This window comes from Pteropus medius, unplaced genomic scaffold (genome assembly GCF_902729225.1).
Source record: "Pteropus medius unplaced genomic scaffold, Ma_sr-lr_union100, whole genome shotgun sequence".
NCBI classification, from domain to species: Eukaryota; Metazoa; Chordata; class Mammalia; order Chiroptera; family Pteropodidae; genus Pteropus; species Pteropus medius.
The window spans coordinates 3,699,419-3,723,625 of NW_024353909.1; the positions used below are offsets into that span (position 1 = coordinate 3,699,419).

At 35.8% G+C, this 24,207-nt stretch overlaps 1 protein-coding gene and 1 pseudogene across 1 annotated transcript in view; both read left to right on the forward strand.

The window, feature by feature from the left end:
• The window catches only part of PHLPP2 (PH domain and leucine rich repeat protein phosphatase 2), a 63,255-nt gene that overhangs the window by 24,228 nt on the left and 14,820 nt on the right, over window positions 1-24,207 (forward strand). Inside the window, 9 exon segments of the mRNA XM_039851794.1 lie at window positions 3,256-3,446; window positions 10,236-10,361; window positions 11,611-11,765; window positions 13,332-13,478; window positions 13,869-14,099; window positions 15,334-15,536; window positions 18,295-18,355; window positions 21,300-21,395; window positions 22,711-22,866. Coding sequence (XP_039707728.1) covers window positions 3,256-3,446; window positions 10,236-10,361; window positions 11,611-11,765; window positions 13,332-13,478; window positions 13,869-14,099; window positions 15,334-15,536; window positions 18,295-18,355; window positions 21,300-21,395; window positions 22,711-22,866 — 1,366 coding nt within the window.
• On the forward strand, window positions 2,657-2,774 carry LOC120594000 (uncharacterized; annotated as a pseudogene).

Genomic DNA, 24,207 nt, shown 5'->3' on the forward strand with positions numbered 1-24,207 from the left:
TTTAATTTTAGAATGTTTTCATCACCATAAAATGAGACCTTATATCCATTAGTAGTTATTCCCCTTTCCCTACTTGCACGGCACCTGGCAGCCAGGGGTCTTTCTGTCTTTGTAGATTTGCTTGTTCTGAATAATTCATAAAAATGGAATCATACATACATGGCTTTTTGTGGCTGGTGTCTTTTAGCATAATGTTCTCAAGGATCATTTATGTTGTAGCATGTATCAGCACTTCATATCTTTTTATAGCTGAATAAAATTCCATTGTATCATGTACCACGTTTTGTTTATACATTCATCAGTTGATGGACATTTGGATTGTTTCTACTTTTTGGCTATTATAAATGCTACTGTGTGCACTTTTGTACAGGTTTTTGTGTGGATATATGTTTTTAGTTCTCTTGGATATAGACATAGGAATGGAATTGTTTAACTTTTTTAGGAACTACTAGTCTGTTTTCGAAAGTGGCTGTGCCATTTTATAACCCCACCAGCAATGTATGAGGGTTTCAATTTCTTTACATCCTCATGAATTCTTGTAATTGTTTGTCTTTGATTATAAGTCATTGTAGTGGGTATGAACTGGTATCTCATTGTGGTTTTGAGCTGCATTTACCTAATAACTAAAGACATTGAGCATCTTTTCATGTGCTTGTTGGCCTTTTGTATATCTTCTTTGGAGAAATATCTATACAAATCCTTTGTCCATTTTTTAATTGAGTTGTCTTTTTATTGCTGAATTTTGTAACAGTTCTTTATTCTGGATACAAGTCTCTTATGAAATTTATGATTTGCCAATATTCTCTCCTATTTTGTGAGTCATTTTCTCACTTTCTTGATGGTGTCTGTTGAAACACAACAGTTTTTTATTTTTTGATGAAGTCTGGTTTATCTGTATTTTCTTTTTTGTCACTTGTGCTTTTTGTGTAACTAAGAAATCATTGCCTAAATCTGTGGCCATAAGATTTATTCCTATGTTTTCTTAAAGTTTTGTAGTTTTTAGTTTTTAGATTTAGGTGTATGATCTGTTTTGAATTAATTTTTATATATCGTGTGAAGTTAGGGATCCAACTTCTTTCTTTTGCATCTGTATATCCATTTGTTCCAGTACCATTTGTTGACAAAACTATTCTTTCCCCATTGACTTATCTTGGTACTCTTGTCAAAATCACTTGTCCATAAATGAGGTTTATTTGTGAACTCTCAATTCTATTTCATTATTCTGTGTCTATTCTTATGTCAGTACTGTACTTCATATGCAAGTCTTTGTAGTAAGTTTTGAAATTGAGTAATGTGAATCTTTCATTTTTGTTCTTTTTCAAGATTGTTTTGGCTATTCCAAATCCATCACATTTCTATTTGAACTTTACAGTCAGTTTGTCAATTTCTGCAGTGAAGGCAGCTGGAATTTTGATAGGGATTGCATTGAATCTGTAATCAATTTTGGGAGTTCTGCCGTGTTAACAATAGTAAGTCTTCCAGCCCTTGAACACTGGATGTCTTTACATTTATTTAGGTCTTCTTTAATTTCTTTCAACTGTATTTTGTAGTTTTCAGTGTGTTTTGTACTACCTTCATTTTTTTGATGCTATTGTAAATGCAGTTGCTTTCTTAATTTCACTTTTGAATTGTTTATTCCTAGTGCATAGAAATACTATTGATTTTTTTTTAATCTTGTATCCTGCAACCTTGCTGAACTCATTTATTAGTTATAATAGCCCTTTTTGTGACTTACTTAGGATTTTCTATATACAGGATTATATCATTTGCAAATAGAGATAGTTTTACTTCTTTCTTTCCAGTCTGATACTGGTTTTAAATTTGAGATGAATGGGTACATCTGTTGAGCATGTCTAGCAAGCAATTGAGTATATGAGATCCAGTTGCTAAGTGAAGATTGGGGTAGGAGATAGAAATTTGAAGGCCGTTATCAACCTATGAATCGTGCAGTTTTGAGGAATGAAAGCCAGGTAGAAAAAAGGAGAAATGGCTCACCCATATATCTAGTATTAACAAAATTTCAAAGCTTTGAAGTAATCTAGCCTATTTCCTCATATGGAAACACATAGTTAAAAGGGCAAAGTGATGCCCAAAGTTCAATTATGTAATAATCAATTATGTAATAATCGTACATAAGTACAGCCCAGTTTCCTCAACTTCCAGTTTATTGCTTTTTGCACCACCTCATACTATTGCTGCTCTTGTTCATGTCTGTGTAGAATTACTTGTCTGTTTTTAGTAGCACTTTAACCAAGAACATCTCTTCTGTCATAATGTGCTGTTTTGTTCACTATACCTCAGTTATATAAGTATTTCTAATGGGAAGAGAGTGCTGAAAGGAAGAGAAGCTCTTACATGCACATTTAACTTCTGCCACCATGCTTATCAGCCATAAACTTTTCTCACAAGGAGCAGAAAAATAGGATTGTATATAGAATTAGCATACTCCCATAGTTATTAATTACTTCTTTCATGAATAGACTAATCACAACCATAGCGGCTGTGATTTATTCCATACTTATTTTATACCTAAAATTATGCTTAGTACTTTACATTCATTATCTTAATTTTTTATAAGAACCCCTGAAGATAGGTAGTACTATTAAGATCCAAACTCTATAATTGAAGAAAGTCAAGCTCAGCAAGATTTAGTTCAGCCTATGGCCATTCCACCCTGATCAAGCCCGATCCTGTCTGATCTCGGAAGCTAAGAAGGGTCGGGCTGGTTAGTACTTGGATGGGAGACCACCTAGGAAGACCAGGTGCTGTAGGCATAAAAAATAAGAGATTGTAAGCTGACAAGGTCCTTGCAATCTGTGAGGTCAACCAAGGGTTGCCTCACCTAAAAAAAAAAAAAAAAAAAAAAAAAAAAAATTAGTTCAAAGAAACAAAGTGAGTAGCAGAACAAGGATTCAAACTCAGGTTTGAATGTTTGGCTTCCAAGCCATGGTTTCAACCACTCCTCCATACTGCCTTTCTCTGTGCACATGAGTGATATGGCTGTTGGAAGGATTAACAGTGGCATCCAAAATAAAATCTTTCTCTCTAGACCAAAGTTCATAGTACTCCCATTATATAATTTCAGTAATGGATAACAATTTTGGACTGAGACCTTATTTTATAATACTTATATTGCTTGGTTGCTTAAATCTGTAAATAAGGTTGCTGAATGTTGACACATAATACTTTCTTTTTCCCTCATACTGTTCTTATAGTATTTTTATGGTGGTTTCTGAAGTACTGTTTGCTTTTCAGAAAAACCATGCCAGATGGATCATCTGGATCGAATTCTTCTCTCTGGCATCTATAATGTACGCAAAGGGAAGACCCAGCTGCATAAGTGGGCTGAACGCCTAGTCGTTCTCTGTGGCACCTGCCTCATCGTTTCCTCAGTAAAGGATTGTCAAACTGGAAAGATGCACATCTTGCCTCTGGTTGGGGGAAAGGTACGACTCACAAAGATGAATTATTATTCCTCATTTGATCATCTAATTTTTAAAATATCACATATGCTTTTCATAGCTTTTTTCACATCTTTTTAAAGAAGCAGCCAGTATGAGCATTATTAATGATCACATCACGAAGTTTTTTAGAGTTCTTAGGTATAAACAAAAGAAACAGACTCAGGCTAATTTAAGCATAAAACAGGTTTATTTATATCAAAGACTCTTGGAGGTCCAAAGGATATCTATACCCCAGTTCTGCGGCAGAATCCTTCTTTGAAGACACTTTGCTCTCTCCAGTGGTAGGCACTAGATACTGTCACTAAGAGTAGACAGAAGATGCTAACTAACTAGAAACTGGTTTTGGAACCTAGAAGTAGCTGCCATCATCTGTTCACCAATTTAGATTCTTTCTAGTTTTTCCTTTTCTCTCATTAGACTAAAATTCAGAGTCTGGGATGGTCGTAAGCCCCTGTCCAGCAGCCGTGGAGGCATGCCATTTCTTGCATCTGTACCAGAGAATTCCCTATCATAGGAAAGGAGTTCAGTTGCAAGTCAGTCAAGCAGAATAACAGATGACTGGAAAGAGATATGTTAATGTTTATATGAAACTATGTATAACTTTATTTTGAATTTTGAATATTATAAAACAATCTGAATTTAAGAGAACCTCCAGACAAAACGACTGTGAATCCATGCGTTGAGACATTCAGTCTGATCCAGATACCAGCAATACAGATAAAATACATATATTAAAAAGATAAATATATAAAGAGACATAGCTGGGCTTAGGAATATAAATTAGAAATGTAAGTGGTGAGTAGGTCTGAATCTGGAGGCTTCCTGGACTCTGTGTCTGAAAGGTTGTGGCAGCCCAGGAGTTCAGCTCCTGTAAATATTTGAATCTAAAAGTGCTTTGCTCATGATGGGTGACCTAGCCCAGGCTTATTGCTTGAAGCTAGTAGATGAATGGTATTCTTTGCTCTTGAAAGAAAGCTAGGAAAACAAAACTGCTGTTAACCACTGACTGGAACCAAGGCTTGTGTCTAGCTATGGTCCCAAAGAAGTGGAGGATTTAGTTATATGTCCTGTGACAAAGAAATGAACAAGTCCCATCTGTCTTAATAAATGAATGTGTATATATCCAGTATCAGCCATGGGGTAAGAACCCACCACTACTAATATGGGACCTGGTTCTGGTCTTGCAGGCTGAAGAACAGAGTGAAGAAAGTAAGTAAAACTTTTCCAAAGGGAGAAGGAGTGAGGGCAAAGTTAGGGAGACAGTGTTGGAGAAGAAGTGGGAGACAGAGCAAAAAGAGAATTTTGTTAATGGTGGCAGTATGACCAAGATCAAAAACTATGTCTCCACAACCTCCCTTGCAGCTAGTGGTGGCTAGTAGATATAAACAAAAGTTTCCAGGTAGGACTTTTGGGAAAGCCCTTCAAAATGAGACAGACATGGATGCCTCGACCCTTTGCTGTACTTTTTCTTCCCTTATGGAATGCAGTTGGAGGTCGAGCAGTCATATGATGATTCGGGAAAGCAAGCATATGCCGAGTGTGGTTGTCTGGAAAGTAGAAGGCACTTGGGCCCCTTGTGGCATTATGGAGCTTCTATACCAATTACGAAGTGACTTTTTTTAAGCCATTATTTTACAGCCGAGTATAAGTAACTGATATACTGAAGAATTTCACAGATAAATAATATAAAAAAGCCCTTAAGGGAGGCGCTGGTTCCAGAGAAGAGAGTAGAGGAGAATGGAGAAGCAATACCTGAAGAACTAATGGTTGAAATTTTTCTAGAAGTAAAGACAAACATGAACATTCAGACTAAAAGTACACTAGGTACCAAATAGGATAAATAAAAATAAATCTACACTTAGACATCCTGCAGAACATGAAGGACAAAGAGCAAATTGTAAAAGCTTCCAGAGAGAAAAAGATTACCTACAAGGAACAGACAGGCTGACAACAGCTTTCTTTTCATCAACAGTATGTGCTAGAAGAATATTTAAAAAATTGCTGAAAGACAATAAATGTTAACTTATGTTTTATAGCCAACTAAATTACCTTACAAGAGTCAAGGAAAAATAGGACATTTTCAGACAAAGACTAGTGAGCTGACATATTCTCACTGAAAAATCTGCTGAAGGATATACTTCCAAAAAAACAACCCCTTGCCAAAAATAAAAGAAAGTTAAAAAAATAATAATAAAATAAATTCAAAGGGAAAGTATGAGATATAAGAAACAGCGAGTACAGACATAGATATTTATGGTGGCAAATTTAATGTGCCAAAAAAAAGAAAGTTAAAAAAAAAATACTAAAGGAAAGTAAATTCAAAGGGAAAGTATGAGATATGAGAAACAATGAGTACAGACAGATATTTATGGTGGCAAATTTAATGTTGATTGTAAAAAGTTTTAAACATTTGTGTATTTTAATTAGAAATTTTAACTGCTAGAACTCAAACTACCCTGAACAGTATTCAAGATGTGGTGTGTTTGATAAGTAAAGTGTGATATAGTCTTGGAATAAGAGGGTAGAAATGCCAAATAACTTTAAACTTTATTAGAAAAATTGTCAAGTATGAATTTTAAAAATTTAAAGATAACTACTAACAGTAGAGGGAGAAAAGAAAACATAAAATATTTCTGTAATGCTAAAAGAAGGCAGGAAAAGAGTTGGAAAAAAGGAGCAAAATAATTAACATGGTAAATTACCACAGAGTATAGTGATAGAAATAAATCCAAATAGATCAATAATCTCAATAATTGTGATTGTCAGATTGTTATTTCAATTTTTGTTATAAGAGACACACCTAAAATTTTTGTTATAAGAGGCACACCTAAAACCTAGAAGGTCGAACATGAAATGATGGAAAAATGATACTAGTCGAATAGCAGCCAAAAGAAAATTGGTGCAATTATATCAACATCGTACAAAACATTCACATGAAAGTTTATATGCAACAAAGGCCTTGTATTCAGAATATATAAAGAACTTTTATAATATAGTGATAGACAAATAACCTATTAAAAAGCTAGGCCAAAAATTTGGACAGACCCTTTACCAAAGAAGATATACAGTTGGCAAATAAACACGTGAAAAGATTGTCAACATCATTAGTCATTGGAGAAATGCAAATTAAAATCACAGTGAGATACTGCACACCAGTAGCATGACTAAAATCCAAAGACTGATGAATACCGAATTTAGCAAAGATGAGCAACTGGATTGTTCATGCGTCATTAGTAGGAATGCAGTCACTTTGGAAGCTATTTTTTTTGTTTCTTATAAAGTTAAACATATGCTTGTCGGATTACCCAGCAGTTCTCCTATATATCGAAAAATGAACATATATCTTTACAGAGACTTTAAGTGAATATTCATAACAGCTTTATTAATAATTGCTCCAAACTGGAAACAACCCAAATGTTCATTGACTGGTAAATTGATAAACACATTTGTTATATCCATATAATGAAATAATGAGCAATAAAAAGGAATGAATCGCTGATACATACAAGAACAAGGATGAATCTCACAAGCATTATTCTAAGTGAAAGAGGCCAAATTCGAGTCTTTTTATGGTATGATTCCATTTATGTGAAATTCTAAAAAAGACAAAACTATAGTGATAGAAAACAGACCACTGTTGCGAGGGTCTGGAGGGGAGGGGATTGACTGAAAAGGGCTCAAGGGAAATCTGGGAGATGTATTCATTTATAAAAATTCACCAAATTGTTCACTTAGAATCAATCAATTTTCTTTTTAATCCAAAGACTTAATGTAACTTCTACCTCAATAAAAACTTACTTCACCAAAAAAGACTTTAGTGCAGAAGTATTAGTAGAGATAAAGAAGCTCACTACAGAATGATGAAAGGAACATTTCACTAGGAATATTTAATAATTCCGAAGTTGTACGTATTTTACAATACAGTCTCAAAATATATAATGCAAAAATTAATGTACTTAAAGCAGATGACAAATTAACTCTTAGTGGGAAATTTACAAACCTTTTTAATTATTAGACATTATATGACTCTTTCTGTGTCAACATCCCATAATAAACATTTAAAAGGAAAGATCCTAAAATGGTAATCCTTTGTTTCATTAACACCCTTTATTTTGACACAGACTCATTCAATTGCAATGATCTATTACTATAAGAAAAATGGTCATGTGGTGAGCATCACAATTGAAAGTTATGAATATTATTTAATTTGTTGGATCTTTTTAATATGATTCTTTTTTGCTTAAAGTGTTTTGTGTTTCTGCCACTTGATTTAATCTTTACTTGCCACCAGAAACCTAATGATTTACAAGTATAACTTGGAAGTTTCCAGCTGGCTCACTAAGATTCAGTAGCTATGACATACCAAAGTGAGATGTCAGACAAAGATGTAAGTGATTCCATAACTATAAAAAGACTTCATCTTCATCAAAGCTGTATAGGTTGGGTTGTTGGATTTGCAGAATTTCTTTGAAGAAAGCTGTGCTGTGAATCTCTGCCACCACCTCGAATGGGAATGGGGAGGTTTCTGTCTCTTTCCTCAAGCCTGGTGAAAGAGGTTTCAGTAAGACTCGAGAGCTTGCTATGGGTCCCCTGCATTATGAGAGACATAGTGACCTGGTGTCCTGCCTTCTGACCTGGAAGTCTTGAAGACAAGAGATGGGACACCTTGCTGCTTTGGTGAGAGCAGAAAGCCCAGCTCATTCATTGGGATCATTGTGTGTACTCTTTGGGTTTGTTAGTTTGTGACCCTGATGGGTTGAAAGAGAGTGAAAACCATTGGGTGGGTGGGTGGATTCTCTTAGAACATGTCCAATAGGGCCACATGGAGGGGCAGACAAGCTGAAAGTAGACCACCAGATTTCTTTGGGTCTGAGGAGGGAGTGGTCATTTGCTGGAATAATATACATTAGTCAGATGAAGAGATCTATAAGTAAATGTTGTCATTGGTTGGATTGGGGTGGGGGTATCCAAAGAACCTTCAGGAGGGTCCACTGAAATTTGCTTTAAAATCCCCTTTAAAATCTGGTAGGCCCAGAGATTGTGAAGTCAGATTATGACTCTGCTAGTCTAGTAAGAACCTTTAGGCTTATATATTTCCTATCCTTCTTCTCTCTCTGCTTCAACCCAGGAGGGAGTCAGAAATGGCATCCATCCCAGTACCTAGTAAGGGAGGAGGTGAGTCCAAAAAGCAGGCGAGGGCACCCCTTGTGGGCAGGCAGCTACATCCATGTGCCCCAGTGTTGGGGGAAAGGGTTGGAGCAGTCTAACCTTTGAAGTGGAAAATTTGCCTCATACCATGTGGGCCTGTTCAGGAGACACTTGAAACACAGCATAAATTCTTGCATCAAAGGGACTTGTACTTGCTCTTGTTGTGCCAGTAATGCTCCTCTGGGGAGGTTTCCATGCCTTGCTCCTGGACCCCCTTAGGATCTTGTTTCACTCGTTACCTCCTCAATGAGCTCCTTCTTGACTGCCCTGTTCATCATTCAGAAACCCCTCCCGCCCCCCGCCCCAGGCCAGTTTCCCTCTAAGCCCTTACTCTGCTTTATTTTCTTCATATTAACTCATTTATATATTATATCATGTTATATTCCATTATATGACAGTTTTGATGTTAGAGTATTTGTCCCCTCTCATATGTAAACTCCATTGAGAGCAGGGGCTTTGTTGCTTTTTTCCCTCTGTGTCCCCAGCACCCAGAATAGTAGAATGTATTCATTCAACACATATTTAATTATCAAAGTGAAACTATTTTGTGACTTAAATAGTAATAAACTTACTTACAATTATGCTCTGTGAGTCCTGCTCATTCAATATACTTGTTATAAGTATTCTTTTGCTTTTTTTAGACAGCTTTATTGAGCTATAGTTAATATACTGTACAATTCACCCACTTAAAGTATTTAATTCTTTGGCTTTTAGTATATTACCAGAGTTGGGCAACCATCACCACAATCAATTTTAGAATGTTTTCATGATCCTGAAAAAAAACCCTTGCACTCCTTAGCTGTCATTTCCCTATTCTTTCCCTAGCCTTTGGCACCTGCTGATCTACTTTCTGTCTACAGATATGCTGATTCTGGACACTTCATGTAAATGGAATCACGTAGTATATGGTTCTTTGTGACCGGCTTCTTTCACTTAGCATAATGTTTTCAAGGTTCATATGTGCTGTAGTGTGTATCAATATTTTATTCCTGTTCATGCTGAATAATCTTCCTTTGTATGAATACAGCATAATTTTGTATATACATTTACCTGTTGATGGACATTTAGGTTATTTCCACTTTTTGGCCATTTTGAATAATGCTGTAAGTTTTCGTGTGGATGTATGTTTTCAGTTCTCTTGGGTCTGTACCTAGGAGTGGAATTGCTGGGTCACATGGTTACTCTATGTTTAACCTTCTAAGGAACTGCCAGACTGTTATCCAAAGCACTTGCACCATTTTACATTCCCAACAGCAATGTATGAGCGTTCCCGTTTCTCCACATCATTGCTATACTTGTTAACTGACACTTAGTATCTGTGATTTTGATTTTAGCCATCCATTAGTGGATGTGATGAGGTATCTTGTGGTTTTGATTTGCATTTATCTAATAAATAATGACATTGAACATCATTTCATGTGCTTATTGGCATTTATCTTCTTTAGAGAAATGTCTGTTTGGATCCTTCACCTATTTTTAAGTTATTTGTCTTGTCATTATCCTTTGCTTTTTGACTAGGATTTTTAAAAAGTAGTTCTGGTTTTCTTCCCTTTTCTTCTTCAGGTAGAGGAAGTGAAGCGAAGGCAGTACTCCCTTGTATTCAGCTCAGCTGGAGCCCAAGCTCAGACCTATCATGTCAGCTTTGAGACTTTGGCTGAGTACCAGAGATGGCAACGGCAAGCGTCCAAGGTGATAAGCTGTCAGATGTCATGATATGGAGATAAGAATTTAGAAGCCCAATAGAAATGTGTTTTGAAACTGAACTTACTCCCAGAAGAGCAAATTATAATTCTTACACATTTTATTCTAGGTCTTTTCTGAGTATATAATGAATGAAGTCATGTAGTTCCACGAGGTCTTAACTTATTATTTATATTTGCATAGTTCAAAATGCTTTTGAAAGATGCATTTACTTCTATACCATCTGTGAGGAGGGTAGGAATGAGATTCAAATGACTTTTCCTCGACCATAGTACCTTAACTGGTAACCCAGTGCTTCTTGGTCTATATATATTTAGCACAGCTTTGATGAACGGCTTTAGATTTGAACTTATTGATGGGACATGACCCGTAATCCTGTCACAAACCATTATTCCTGTATGCTGAGGATAATTAGCTTTTCAGTATAATTTCTGCTTTTTTATCCTGTAACGATGAAGTGCTCTAAAATTGTTTTGCAATTTCCTAATTCTTGTTCTCCTAGCTATCTTCACAGAATTTTAACATACTTTTCTTTGTGGAGCTAAATAGTTGAATAAAGGATTGTTTTAGCATAATGACCTGTCATCAAAATACGAGTGACTTTTCCAGTGATATTTTGTTTTTTTTTTAGACTCATTTTTAGAACTCATTTTATTAGCATATTATTTTAGAAATATAATCCTTGTTTTGGTTTTATTGAATTTTCAGTACTTATGGTGGTAACAAAATCTACTTGGAATAAAACTAGTTTCAACTTTTAGTAGCTATTCCGTTCTTTCACCCTTAGAAGTTCATATTTTTTGAACACCCTTTGCATGCTATGCAGTGTGCTATATGCTTGGTTTTTTAATTTTATTCTCATGACAAATGAAAAAACTGCACTAGTAAGGAGCAGAGCACATGTGGCTACAAAAGGCCTTATCTTTTGATACCACACTGCCTCCCAAAGTTTTGTACAGTTATTTTGAATCAACTTTACTTCTTGCATGAAATGTTAGTTTTCCATCTTTACGATTTATTTATTTATTTTTGCTTATAGATACTTTACAGAATTCTTTTGGGTTTTCCTGCAGCCTATAGTTTTAGGAAAAGTAAAAATTAATTGGTTTTTATGAAGGAATAATTGGATCTTATTACCTTTGTTTTTTTCCTTCCCATCTTTTTAAACTGCCTTTTTGTGTAAATGTCATTCCACACCCTGCTAGCTCAGATGGCTCTTCTCTTTGACTTGATTCAGGTGGTGTCCCAGCGAATCAGTACTGTCGATCTCTCATGTTACAGCCTTGAGGAGGTTCCTGAGCATCTCTTCTACAGTCAAGATATCACCTACCTCAACTTGCGACACAACTTCATGCAATTAGAAAGACCAGGGGGCCTTGATACTCTCTACAAGTATGTGGAGAATAGGTTTCCAGACTAACTTATTAGAACTGATAATCAGTGTCTTAGTGATTTATACCTGGAAGTGAGCATACTGAGCCAAGGTAAACCGAGAGAGTCAGTTTATGGAAGTTTTCAAATCAAAAGTATCAAGCATAAATGACTTAAAGGAACTTAAAGGCCTAATTTCAAGAATTCCCACTCCCAAGTTAAGGCTTTTAGCTTTCTTTTGTACCTGCTACTCCCAGCTCTCGAGCTTTTTATTAGTTTGAAACCTCTCTCTTCTAATAAAGGAATCATTTCACTCCTAAGGGACTATGACCCATATATTTTTCCATCTTCTTTGTTAGAATATATTCTCCATTCCCAACCTCCACTCATGTCCCCTCCCTCTTCCCTTTAAAAGTGGATGGAAATGAATAAACATGTGGTATAATTGGGCTGCTTGTGGGGAGTGGAGAAACTGGAAATTAAAACATTCAAATTACATGGTGATTAAAAAGATTATACACATTAAGTGATATTTTATACTTCTTTAATAACTCATTTCTAGAATAGTTTTCAGAAAACACTGATTTTTATCTAATCTGCTATGTTTTATAAAGTTTCAGCCATAAGCCTATATTTAGTAATGAGGTAATTATTTTAATATTGGTGTGTAAAAATAAAAAGGTATAATTTTAAGGAAGTGGGTTTCTAGCATTTCCTTCTCAGTCGCTATGAAAATAGTTTCAATCTAGTTTGAGGGCTAGGTTAGGAGCACTGAAGTCAAGGCACCAAGCCAAAGGAATAATCAGTACTCAAGGTCAGGTCAATTAGAAATCAAGAGTTGAAGATTTGGAAGAGGAATATTAAAAAAGTGAAGTACCGAGGATTCAGGTCTAGAAGCAGGTGATACAGATCATTATCGTGGAGAGCACTGCCTCAGCTATACCATCTTATACTAGCATGATAACGAAATATGATAGTCCTAAGTAGAATTACCAGAGTGACTCCTGGGGATCCAATCTGTGATGATACTATCTTTTGCTAAGACAGTATAGATACTTGTACAAACAAAATAGAAGCACTAGAAATTATTAAAAATAGATCATATTACAGTAAAACTCCATATTACACATATATTTTTAAGCTCTAAGTTGCCCATTCATTTTAAGTGATGTTTGAGCCACTTAATTTCAGATATGAAAAAGTTGCTTATAATGGGATTTGATCTGCATGTTTGTTAGCTATTTCCATGTCCATGAGTTGATTGTTTCAAGACTTTTATACATGAGAAATTTAATAAAGGAAAAGATTGCAAGCATATCAATATGACTTGATACAAAATAATTATACCAGCATGAGCTTTTCAAGATTTTCTGCCTTTTAAAGGATAAGGGGAAGGAACACCTACCACACGAGACCTGGTTTCTTTGATAGCCTGGACTGACAGTTAGTCATCTTAGTTTCTGCCACGTACAATGTTCTGCACGCAGCGAGTGCACAAGAATATATTTGCATAACAAATTCTGTGATGGACATTTAAAACAGATTGCTGTTTCATTCAGTAGTATACTTTGTGTCTTTGCCTTTTAGATTTTCTCAGCTGAAAGGCCTGAACTTGTCCCATAATAAACTTGGGTTGTTTCCTGTATTGTTATGTGAGATTTCTACCCTGACTGAACTAAACCTTTCCTGTAATGGATTTCACGACTTGCCAAATCAGATTGGCAATCTGCTGAAGTAAGTATCTGACTTTTTACTAGATTCATCTTTTCCTTTGCAGAATAAGGAACTTGTCTGGCGTCAGGAATGAAGGTAGTACTGTGAGCTCTTGCAGTGAAACAAATCCTGTAATTGTGATGGTTCTAGTCAACAGCAGTTACTTGCCTACAGCAGTGAGTAGTCAGTCCCTCAGTTTCAGCAACAGAGGCTCTGACTATTTTTGATGTTGGAGGGACCATTCATGTCAGTTATGTAAAAGCATCTTATTAATTTCTCTAGATAGACTTAGGATCGTTTATCATTTATTGGATCCATAATTAGTGACATAAGTTAGAATCCATAATTTAGTTCTATCCATTCTCATTAAAACCTTTCATAAAGTAGACTTGTTTTGTTTTCTTTCTACAGTCTTCATACTCTCTGTCTTGATGGCAACTATCTGACAGCTTTGCCTGAAGAATTGGGAAATCTGCAACAGCTTTCCTCCTTGGGAATTTCCTTCAACAACTTTAGTCAAATTCCTGAGGTTTATGAGAAACTCACTATGTTAGATAAAGTGGTTATGGCAGGAAATCGCCTGGAAGTGCTAAACGTAGGGCTGCTAAACAGGATGAGCCATATCAAACATGTAGATTTAAGGTAAGGTCATTCATTACCATCATCTTTTCTTTAGATTGACCTCTGATGGACCTTTAAGTTTTCTCTTTATAAAGCCTTCTTTAAAACATTAGGCTTTTAAAACAGTGTATATTTTCAAAGCTGTAGTAAAGCTTCATTTTTCATTCCATAGCAGAGAGGTTATGAATGAGGTAGAGGTATACCATGTAATAGAAACTTCAGATTGCCTTTGACAAAGGTTGTCCTGACTTACCCTCCCAGCATCATTTTATGAGAATTTCCATGTCCGCACATCTTTATCAGTGTTGAATTTTAGTAGTCTTTTTCCTTATTGTCAGTGTAGCAGGTAGAAAATGGTATTTCATTGTTTTAATCATTTATTTACTTATCAGTGAGCTTGAGCATCTTTTTATATGCTTATTGTTTGTTTTTCCATAAACTTGACCACTTTATTGAATCATTAGATTTCTTCTTGATATCCACTTCATTATAATTAAAATGTTAAAAGGTTTTACTGCTAATAATTTTTATAAGAATTTTATTTTTTAGTTATCTTTTCCTAAAGGAAGTGGTAAAAGACACATACTATATGTTCTATCATTTACACTAAGCCATTGATGTCTCTTGTAAAGACATAGTAACAGAAAAATTTATTGAAATACAGGAAAATGAGAACAGGCCTGTGTGCATTAAATTATATACTTGTATATAAGAGAACCAAGAAGCCATTTTCTATAATTTTCCTTTGAACTATTCCGTATAGAAACAGAATTTTTTCCTCTCCATTAATTAACGTAATGTGAATCTTAGCCCTAGAGAGAGTAGCCAGAACAGGAGGAAGTGTGGCTGCTTCCTCTTGCTCTTGACATGGTACTCAATGACTGCTTTGCTAGTCGTGAACCTGGAAGGTTATTTTCACATTCTTGTTCTTTTGTCCTAGTCCTTCGTCTCTACCTAACTTTATTAGGTATTTGGATGTACGTTTTTAACTAATTTCGTCGATATTAGTTTTTCCTTTCTCTTTATATAACTTGTTATGTATTTGCCAATTTGGGTTGTCTGGTTTATAAACAAAGGACTCAGGGTACAGCTATCTGGTTATTTACTTAGTACCTTGCGAAATGAGGCAAGTAGCTAAATTCTTAAGTTGTTTAAAAAAGAGAGAAAGGGATCATACCTCTCCTATTTTTCTTTTGGTAATAAGCACATTTAGTAGTATTTATTACTAATGATTTCCTTATTTCTGAATACTAAGGATGAACCATTTGAAAACCATTGTTACTGAAAATCTGGAGGGAAATAAATACATCACCCACATGGATTTGCGGGACAATCAGCTGACTGACTTAGATCTTAGCTCCTTATGTAGCTTGGAGCAGCTGCATTGTGAGCGGAACCAGCTGAGGGAGCTGACACTCAGTGGCTTCTCCCTTCGAACTCTGTACGCCAGTTCAAACAGTGAGTTCTCTATCCAGCCTCCTGCTTTCTCTCTCGTAGCTCTCATGAGAGCTTTCTAAGAACAACAGACTCTGTGGTGTTCTGCAGCCACTCTGCAAAGTGAAGTTCGAGGTTCATTGAGACCTAGCTTTGTGTTTTAAGTTTGCCGTCAACACTTAAGCAGTTGAGATATGCATAAATAGACATTGCAGGATACTTCGAGCTCACAAAGTGCCAAATATTTACTAATTATTTAGCTCTTTGCCAATTTCTAATCTAAAACTTTGGGTTGCCTCAGTTCTGGGAGAGAAGCCCCTCATTTTAACAGTGATTTGATTCAGGAATATTTCAGTGTAAAATGCCTCATGTATGTTGAGGCCATTCTTTTTATAGAGTTCTTTACAAAAGAACTATAAAAAGAATGGCCTCAACATACATGAGGCATTTTTCTGTGTTTAAAGAAGGAAAGGAAAAGATGTTCAATTTCACTGTCAGAGAAATATAAATTTAGATGATACCATTTTATACTCAAGAATAAAAAATAATGCTAAGTACTATTGAAGATATGGAGAAGCAGCAACTCTCATAAACCACCAGTGGAGGATTAATTGGTAAAACCACCTGTGAGAGCCAAATGACATTGTTAGAGCAGTTGAAGATGCACGTAGCCCGTTTTCTAGCAGTTCCCCTGCTTGGAATATTTCCCAGAGACACTCACATGTGCAGAAGGAGATGTGTACAAGAATGTTTATCACAGCATTTTGTGTTACAGTGCAAAAAACAATATGACTATTAATAAGAATAAATAAACAGTGATATACAGTTGAATATTGCATAGCAATGGAAATCAGTGAACTAAAGTTTTGTGTGTTAATATGGATAAATCTCAGAAACATTTTTGAGCATAAAAGTGTGTAATTTTATGTATGCTATGTTAGGTATACCAGATTTTAAAACACAAAAATGTTGTTTTCTTAATTATGAGTATGCCATAAGACGATGAAAGAATTTATGGGAATGATAAAAATCATATTCAGGATGATGTTTATTTCTTGGTATGTGCAGATTTAATTCTTATGTTAAAAAATCTGAAGCATATAAAGCAGAATGTGAAGATTTGTTAAAAGTTAGATGATGTATGAAAGATTGTTTATTATTTTATTCTCTTTACTGTTCTATATCTCTAAAATACATTATTAGGATAAAAGATAGTTAAGAACTTCTCTTGTGATTGCCTTTAATCATGTTACAGAAGCTTCACATTGTAGCTTAGATTAATAGCTCAGGTCAGAATAATGTCAAAGTCAATGAGTGTTTACTTGTGCTGTTTATAGATATAATGAGATAGTAGTAGGTCTTTTGCCATGGAAATATTATCAGGCCTGTTCTCTATTCTTAATGTATCTAAAGAATCTGAATGACTGGTCTTACTGGAAAAGACCTAGTAGTAGGTCTTTTGCCATGGAAATATTATCAGGCCTGTTCTCTATTCTTAATGTAGCTAAAGAATCTGAATGACTGGCCTTACTGGAAAAGACCTTGTTGACATACACGCAGTCCTTCTTAGTAACCAAGATTCTGTTGCAGTACTGTACTAAATGTACCAAACTTGTTTGAAGTTAGCTACTTTGTTTACAGAATCTTTAAGTTCGACAACCTGCAAGAATTCACAGCAACACTTGTAGTTTTGTTGCCTCAAAAGTAAAGAATTCAGCTTCACAAAAGAAGTTATCCAGATCAGTTAATATAGGAAAAGATACTAAACTTCACGAGTCGTCAGGGATGTGCAAGTTGAAACCCTGGTGTGACACCACTTACACACCTACCAGAATGACTAGAATGAAAAAGACTGAAAATACCAGTGTCAGCTGTCAGGAGTGTAAGTGGCACAACCACTTTGGAAAACTGTTGGGTAGTATCTACTAAGGCTGCACACATGTTGCCCGGTACTCCTCACTTCCTCTCCGAGGCTTACATGAGACATAAATGCGTATATGAGACCACAAAAGACATGTACAAAAATGTGAATAGAAGCACTATTCATAATAACCCTGACTGGAAGAGATTTAAATGCACAGACTCTTAAATGGATAAATAAATTGTGGCATATTTGCTTAAAACGTTTTATCCAGTCGTGAGAATGAGTGAACAACCATGTGCAATCATATGAACAAATCTCACAAACGTGATGTGGAGTGAGTGAAGCCAGATCAAAACCTTTACATACTGAGTGTGCGTATTTATGTAAACAGGCACACGTAGCCTGTGGTGTTGGGAGTCAGGACCCTGTTGCCCTTGCAGGGCAGTGGCCGGAAGGGTAGGCGAGGGGCCGCTTCTGGAGAGCTGCTAATGCTCTGTTCTTGATCTGGGACTGGTTACCCCAGTGTGTTCTGTTTGTAAAAATTCATTGATCCGTATACTTAAGATTGTTGCCCTTTTCTGCATTTATGTTTTGCTTTAATTAAAAGTTTAAATATTGCCAGTAAAAAATCCAGTTATTAATTTTTTAAAAGCAAGTAGTTACTGTTAACATTTAACAGCTGCTGGACCTAGTATGAATCCAGTGCAGTACCCAAAATCCTTCAATTAGTTGTATTTGGTTTTCAAATTGGGATCAAGCAGTTAATTAGAGTTACCTAGTAGTTTTTATCTTTAGTTCATCTCAGTAGATGACATTGTTTTTTTCCTCATGATTTCACTAAGCCTCTTTTCCCTTGTTTATACTCTGTCACTTTCTTCTTTAGAGAATGTCACTAACACCTATTTGTTTTTTGATTAGGGCTAACAGCAGTGAATGTCTATCCAGTACCTAGTCATCTCACTTCTCTAGAACTTTCCAGGTGAGTATGTCTCTGAAAGTGGTTGGTTTGATTCCTAATATTTAAGAGATGTATGTGGATAATTTTGTAGTTTGAAGTACAAGAAATCTAAGTATATTGAAGTATTCAGATAACCTGGAGAAGGGCAAAAGGATAAGTTAAGGAATAAGTTTAATGGCCATACTGTCTAATCAAAGGAAGAGTCTTCTTGAAACAGAAAGGCACCTATGAATTACTTATTCTTAAAGACTGTGTATTTAGGATGAGATGAATCATGGCAGTGATTTCTTTTTGCCAGTTGGAATCAGATAATTCTTGGTTTTTAGATAGTGGTTTAAACTTTTTCTCTTTTGATTCTCTTGTGACCCCTGTTGAGGTGATTTTTAGAGAGGTGTTATGTTTAGGATTTTATTACTTCTGGTGGTGGTTAAGAATAAACATAAATGAGGTTTGCTTTCTTCATTCATTTTAAACATGTTAGGCTTTCATGATTCAGCAGTTGAGTTTTACAGTGTAGTAGAGAGTTTGACAAATAATTAGTTACAGGAGAGCATCATAGAGTGCTAGAAGCAGATACATAGGGCAGTGGACAGGGTCCTATAATATAATCATGGTTGTTGCAAAGGTTAAATGAGATATGTAGCCCAGTGTCTGGCATAAAACAGTCAAGATATTAGCTGTTATAGCCAGGTTTCTTTTTGTTGTTGTTACTTTATCATCATTATTATTATTATTAAACTATGTTCTAGATTCCCTTCCATGCATTTCTTTCTGTCATACGTCTCTAGCAAAACCCTAATATGGATCAATTCTAAGTTTTACTTTCTCTGCTGAACTTGATCCTAGCTGAAGAAAATCATATGGACAACACTATAAATTCATGATTTCCTTCCTTATCTGGAGATCAGCTCCTTCCAGTGGCCTGGGCATCTGTTCCAGATTGCTCAGCTTCCCTCATCTGTACTGCCCCTTATCTCCTCCACTCTAGAGCTTAGCTTCCTACTTGATTGAGAAAATAGAGGCCATCTTGGGTGATGTCCCTCAGCTTCCTACCTCTTGGCTTAAAGTCATGTAGATTCATATCCTCAGCTTTTTCTCAGTCTGTACACACAATCGTGTCTCTTCTGTCTTAACAAACAAAAAAGTTCCCATTATCTTGCAACAACTCTGGCTGCTGTCTAATCCTTCTCATCCCCTTTTGTCCAGATTTCTCAAGTTACTTGCATTTGTTGGCTCAGTTTCCTCAGTTCCCCTTTGCTTATCCCATCACAACTGGTGTTAGACTTTCTCTTAGGGAATGTTTCCACCTTACTTTCCTTTCTTCAAACATGCTGTTTCCTCAGCCAACTAATATGGTCTGTTTTTCAGGCCACTTTGACCATTCCTTCTGTTTCTTTTGTACTCCTCTTTGTCAGCTAGCTCTTTAAAAGTTGCTTATTCCAGGGTCTGTCCTTGGCCCACTATACTTCTCATTTGACATGATCTCAATTTATTCGAATGATTTCAGCCATAGTTCAGTGTCAGTCTCAGCCCCAAATGTCCAATTTCATACTAAGATATTTAGACCAAGTGCTTTAAATATGTGTAAAATTAAACTCATTATCTACCCTTCTGTCCCATCTTAACTTGTCTTGTGTCTATTTCAGCTTTTGGCATTAGCATAAGACAGTCATATCCAAATAGACACCACTACTTATTTACGATTTCCAACCTCATTTGAACCTTATCAGTACTGTCTCTAGATATGATTTTCTACCTGGTGATCTAGGCTAGAAACCTGAAAGTCCTTTTTTATTCTTCTCTCTGCTCTACTCACATGTCTGATCCATCTCACAGTAGTTTTGATTTTTGCCTCCTAAATATTTCTGGAGTCCCTCCTGCCCTTTCATGTGTATGTCCACCCATTTAGGCCTACATTGTTTCTTATCTGGCATTCAGTGACAGCTTCTTAATAATTCTTCCTTTACTAAGATAGCCACCTCAACCAGACCTCCATGTATCCACAGAGTGAGCTATTTAATGTACAAAACCGACAGTCTCCCCACTGGTTACAAACCCTGCAGGATAAAGTCACAACCTTCTAAACACGATTTCGTTCTCCCCAGCTACGTTTCTTACTCTCTGCTCCGTATTTGCTGCTCCGGCATCACCAAGCTGCTTATATTATTCCCACATGTATCATGCCATTTCTTACCTGTGCTCTACTTCATGTCACCTCTTTCTTGGAATGTCCTCCTCACCTCAGATCATTGTACATCATTCTTCAAATTCTAACTCAGGTTATTTCTTAGGGTGCTTGCCTTGATTCATTTCAGGAAAAGTGCTTCTTTCACTCAGTTGTCATAGTAGTATCTGTGTTTCTCTTACAGCTCTTATTTCATTCTGCCTCATCATATCAATCATTCAATCAATAGATACTTTGAGGCCTAGAGAAGCTAAGTAACATCTGAAAATAGAATTTCTTTTACTGTCTGCCCAGTGCTTACTAAATGATTTGAAGCACCCCCGACTAGTTCTCTTTTGTCCCTACTTCTTCACTTTGATTCACATTTTTCATTTTCCCCAGAATTTGCTTTTCTTCTTCCACAATCATTACCCGTGGATAGTCTACTCAGCTTCAGCGGTCTGTTTAAAATGCCACTTCTTGCATTAAGTCTGTCTTCATCTCTCCCTCAACCATCCCACCACATGTGTGCTTTCCTACTGCCGAAAGCCTTTGTATCTTCTTTGAGCTTATAGCATAATTGATCCAGTGTTATACATGTTTGTGTACTTATCTTTGTCCACATTTCTAGCAACAACATTCATTGAGCACCTGCTGTATTCCAAGTAGTGTACCGGGAATGCCCTGGGGATCATGCTCCTGCCCTCAAAGGGCTCACGGGCCGAGTCACAGTCATCACAGAATAGGGAAATGAGCTCTTGTCATTTTAAATGATGACTTTTCATTATTTATTTTCTACAGAAACCTGCTGGAGTGTGTCCCTGACTGGGCCTGTGAAGCAAAGAAGATAGAAATATTAGATGTGAGCTACAATCTTCTGACAGAGATTCCTGTGAGGTGTGTGTTATTATCTATGTTATGTATGTGTATATTAATAGATGTGTTGGTATGCATGTATTTAATTATTTTCCTAGATCAAGATTGCCTTTCATAGGTACTTTTATTCATTTGTTCAGTAAATATTGAGTAACTACTGGGTGCAGGGCAGTGTAAGGTGCTGCAAGGAACACAGTAATGACTAATACATAGCTTTGCCTATAAGAAACTTAGTAAGCAGATAGTTGAGGGAACTCGTGCACAGATAACTAATAAAATGTAATAAATGTTGCTGGCATAGGTCAGTATGATACTAATAATAGATCATTTTTATTGAGTAAGTTATTATAAGCTGGGTAATGTTCTGAGAACTTCACTTTTATTAGCTTATTTAATCCTTTGAAAGCCTGATTATATAGGTGTTGTTATCCTTATCTTACAGATGAGGAAACTAAGGCTTGGAATGGCTAGGTAACCTGCCCAAGGTCACACTTAACTAGGAATGGGAGCTGACATTTGAATGTAGTCATTCTTACTTCAAAGCCTTCACTCTTTATTACTACACTGTATAAATAAAATGTTTAAAAAACTCAGAACTTTGCATAATTAGAGAGTGCTTCGTGGAGAATGCATTTTTGAGTTGACCTTTGAAGATGGTGGGATTTCTGTATGTGGAAGAGGAAAGGGAGCGGTGTTTGTGAGTGGGGTAAATGGTTTATTCAGATGCACTGAAGTGTAAAATGTGTGGTTATCACCTAGTGGAGTCTTTAAAATGAAACTAGAGGCTTCGCAGCATAGTAGGTATGAACCCAACCTTTGGAGTTGGACCTTAGTTCAAATCCTGATTGTGTCATTTATTACTTTCACTGTGAGATCTCTTTGGCAAATCTCAAAGTCACTAACTCTTCTGAACTTCATAGTTAAATGGCCTAGCATATTTTATATACTGAATAAGTAGTAGTTTTGTTATAATACATTGTGTTATTGATTTATTATAGTCAGTTATATTAATAGACTCACTGAATTTTTGGTGCTGTGTAGACTTAATTGATTTATTCTAGAGATTGCTTTTTTTAGTTTAGATCTGTTCTGCGCTGTTTGCTTTTGTTATTCGCCTTTTCCCAGAATGACCTTAATGACTTCCTGGTGGGTGGTGGACAAACATATGGCCAGGGCTGCTCTCTTGTCTCAGGCACTTAACAGTGATTATATTGTCTAGAAGAGTATGTTTCTCTTTGTCTACTAATTTCTCTTAAATAGCAAGAGCAGACTCAAAAAGAAAGATTTTAATTTTTTATTTATTTCTTTGTACTTTCCCCCACTCTCCCCACCCCAGAATTCTTAGTAGCCTGAGTCTTAGAAAACTGATGTTGGGACACAATCATGTGCAAAACCTTCCAGTGTTGGTCGAGCACATCCCTCTTGAGGTGTTGGATATTCAGCATAACCTACTCAACAGGCTGCCAGACACCCTCTTTTCCAAGGCCTTAAAGTAAGTACTATAGATTTTACTTAGAAGAGCAGAATTGTTGGCTAAACATACTGCACTGACTTGTCATTGAGGTGACCTTTGGAGCTATATTTGCAGTGTTTACCTCATAGTCCAGCTATGAGTGGAGACTTATTTGTAATTTCTATGAAATAAAATATGACACTGTTTTATGAGGCAGTAATCTTCAACTCGGAAGTTGAAATAACCATCAAATACTTAAGTTTTAGTCTTGTAAACAATTTCAAACCGGTCGGGAAGGTTCAGGTTTTCATCTCAGAAAAAAAATGCAGTTACAACCTTTAAAGAGAAATGACAGCATTCTGATAAAGCTTCCTCGGCAATTTTTAGCTTCTGCATTAAGAGAAACGGACACACCACCTAAGTTAATTTAGTTTTTGCTTCTAGCTTTACTGAGCTATCATTAAGTTTCATTCTCTGTTTGCAGCACTTTTTTACTACCTAGTTTGAAAACTGTGCATTTAAAGGTAACATTGTTCCAAAAGGTTTTATTTTCCTTTCCAATATAAATTAACAGTAGATAATATGTCTTATTTTAATACCTGAAATCAGATTTATCTAATGCGTACATCACCATTAAATGAAAACTAGTGTTTAATTATACTTATTTTCTGTAATATGGAAAGGCAATATTGTCTTCAATTTAGAAATGGAGAAAACAGAGATAAGCAGTGGCGATTTAACATAAGGCTACAGGAGACATACAAAAAGCATTTAGCCCACCAGTGTCTGGCTTGTTCTTTGGCAGCTTACATATCTCTTAACGTATAATACACCTGGTTGGACTTCCCTAAATATAGAATCTTTGGAAATTCTAAAGAATGTTGAAAGGAAATTTTCTTTTTGGAAAGATTATATAGAATCTTAATGCAGTAACATTTGTTAATTAACAAGTATTTTTAGTAATATATAACACTGCATTTAGTTCTAATGACAGTCTGAATAAAATTAGTTTATAACCTTAGAATCTGTAGAAAGGAAGCTACTTAGCAACTGTAGCAAACTATCAATGATATTTAATACTAACTCTGCACAGAGCACTTTTGAGACAAAGACAAATAGACACACAGTACCCTCAACAGCTTAAAAGCTGATTAGGGGTGCGGATCACACAATATAGAGAAGACTTAAGTACACACAAGTTTAATAATATTAGCTGCCTTTTATCGAGCATCCTCTTATATAACAAACACCATGCTAGGCAAATTCTTAAAACCATACCATGTTTCACTGGTTAGATTGGCAGAGATTGAAATGAATTATGATATTCAGTGCTGACAAAGGTGTGAGCAAACTGGAATTCTTATATCCTTCTGTATAATA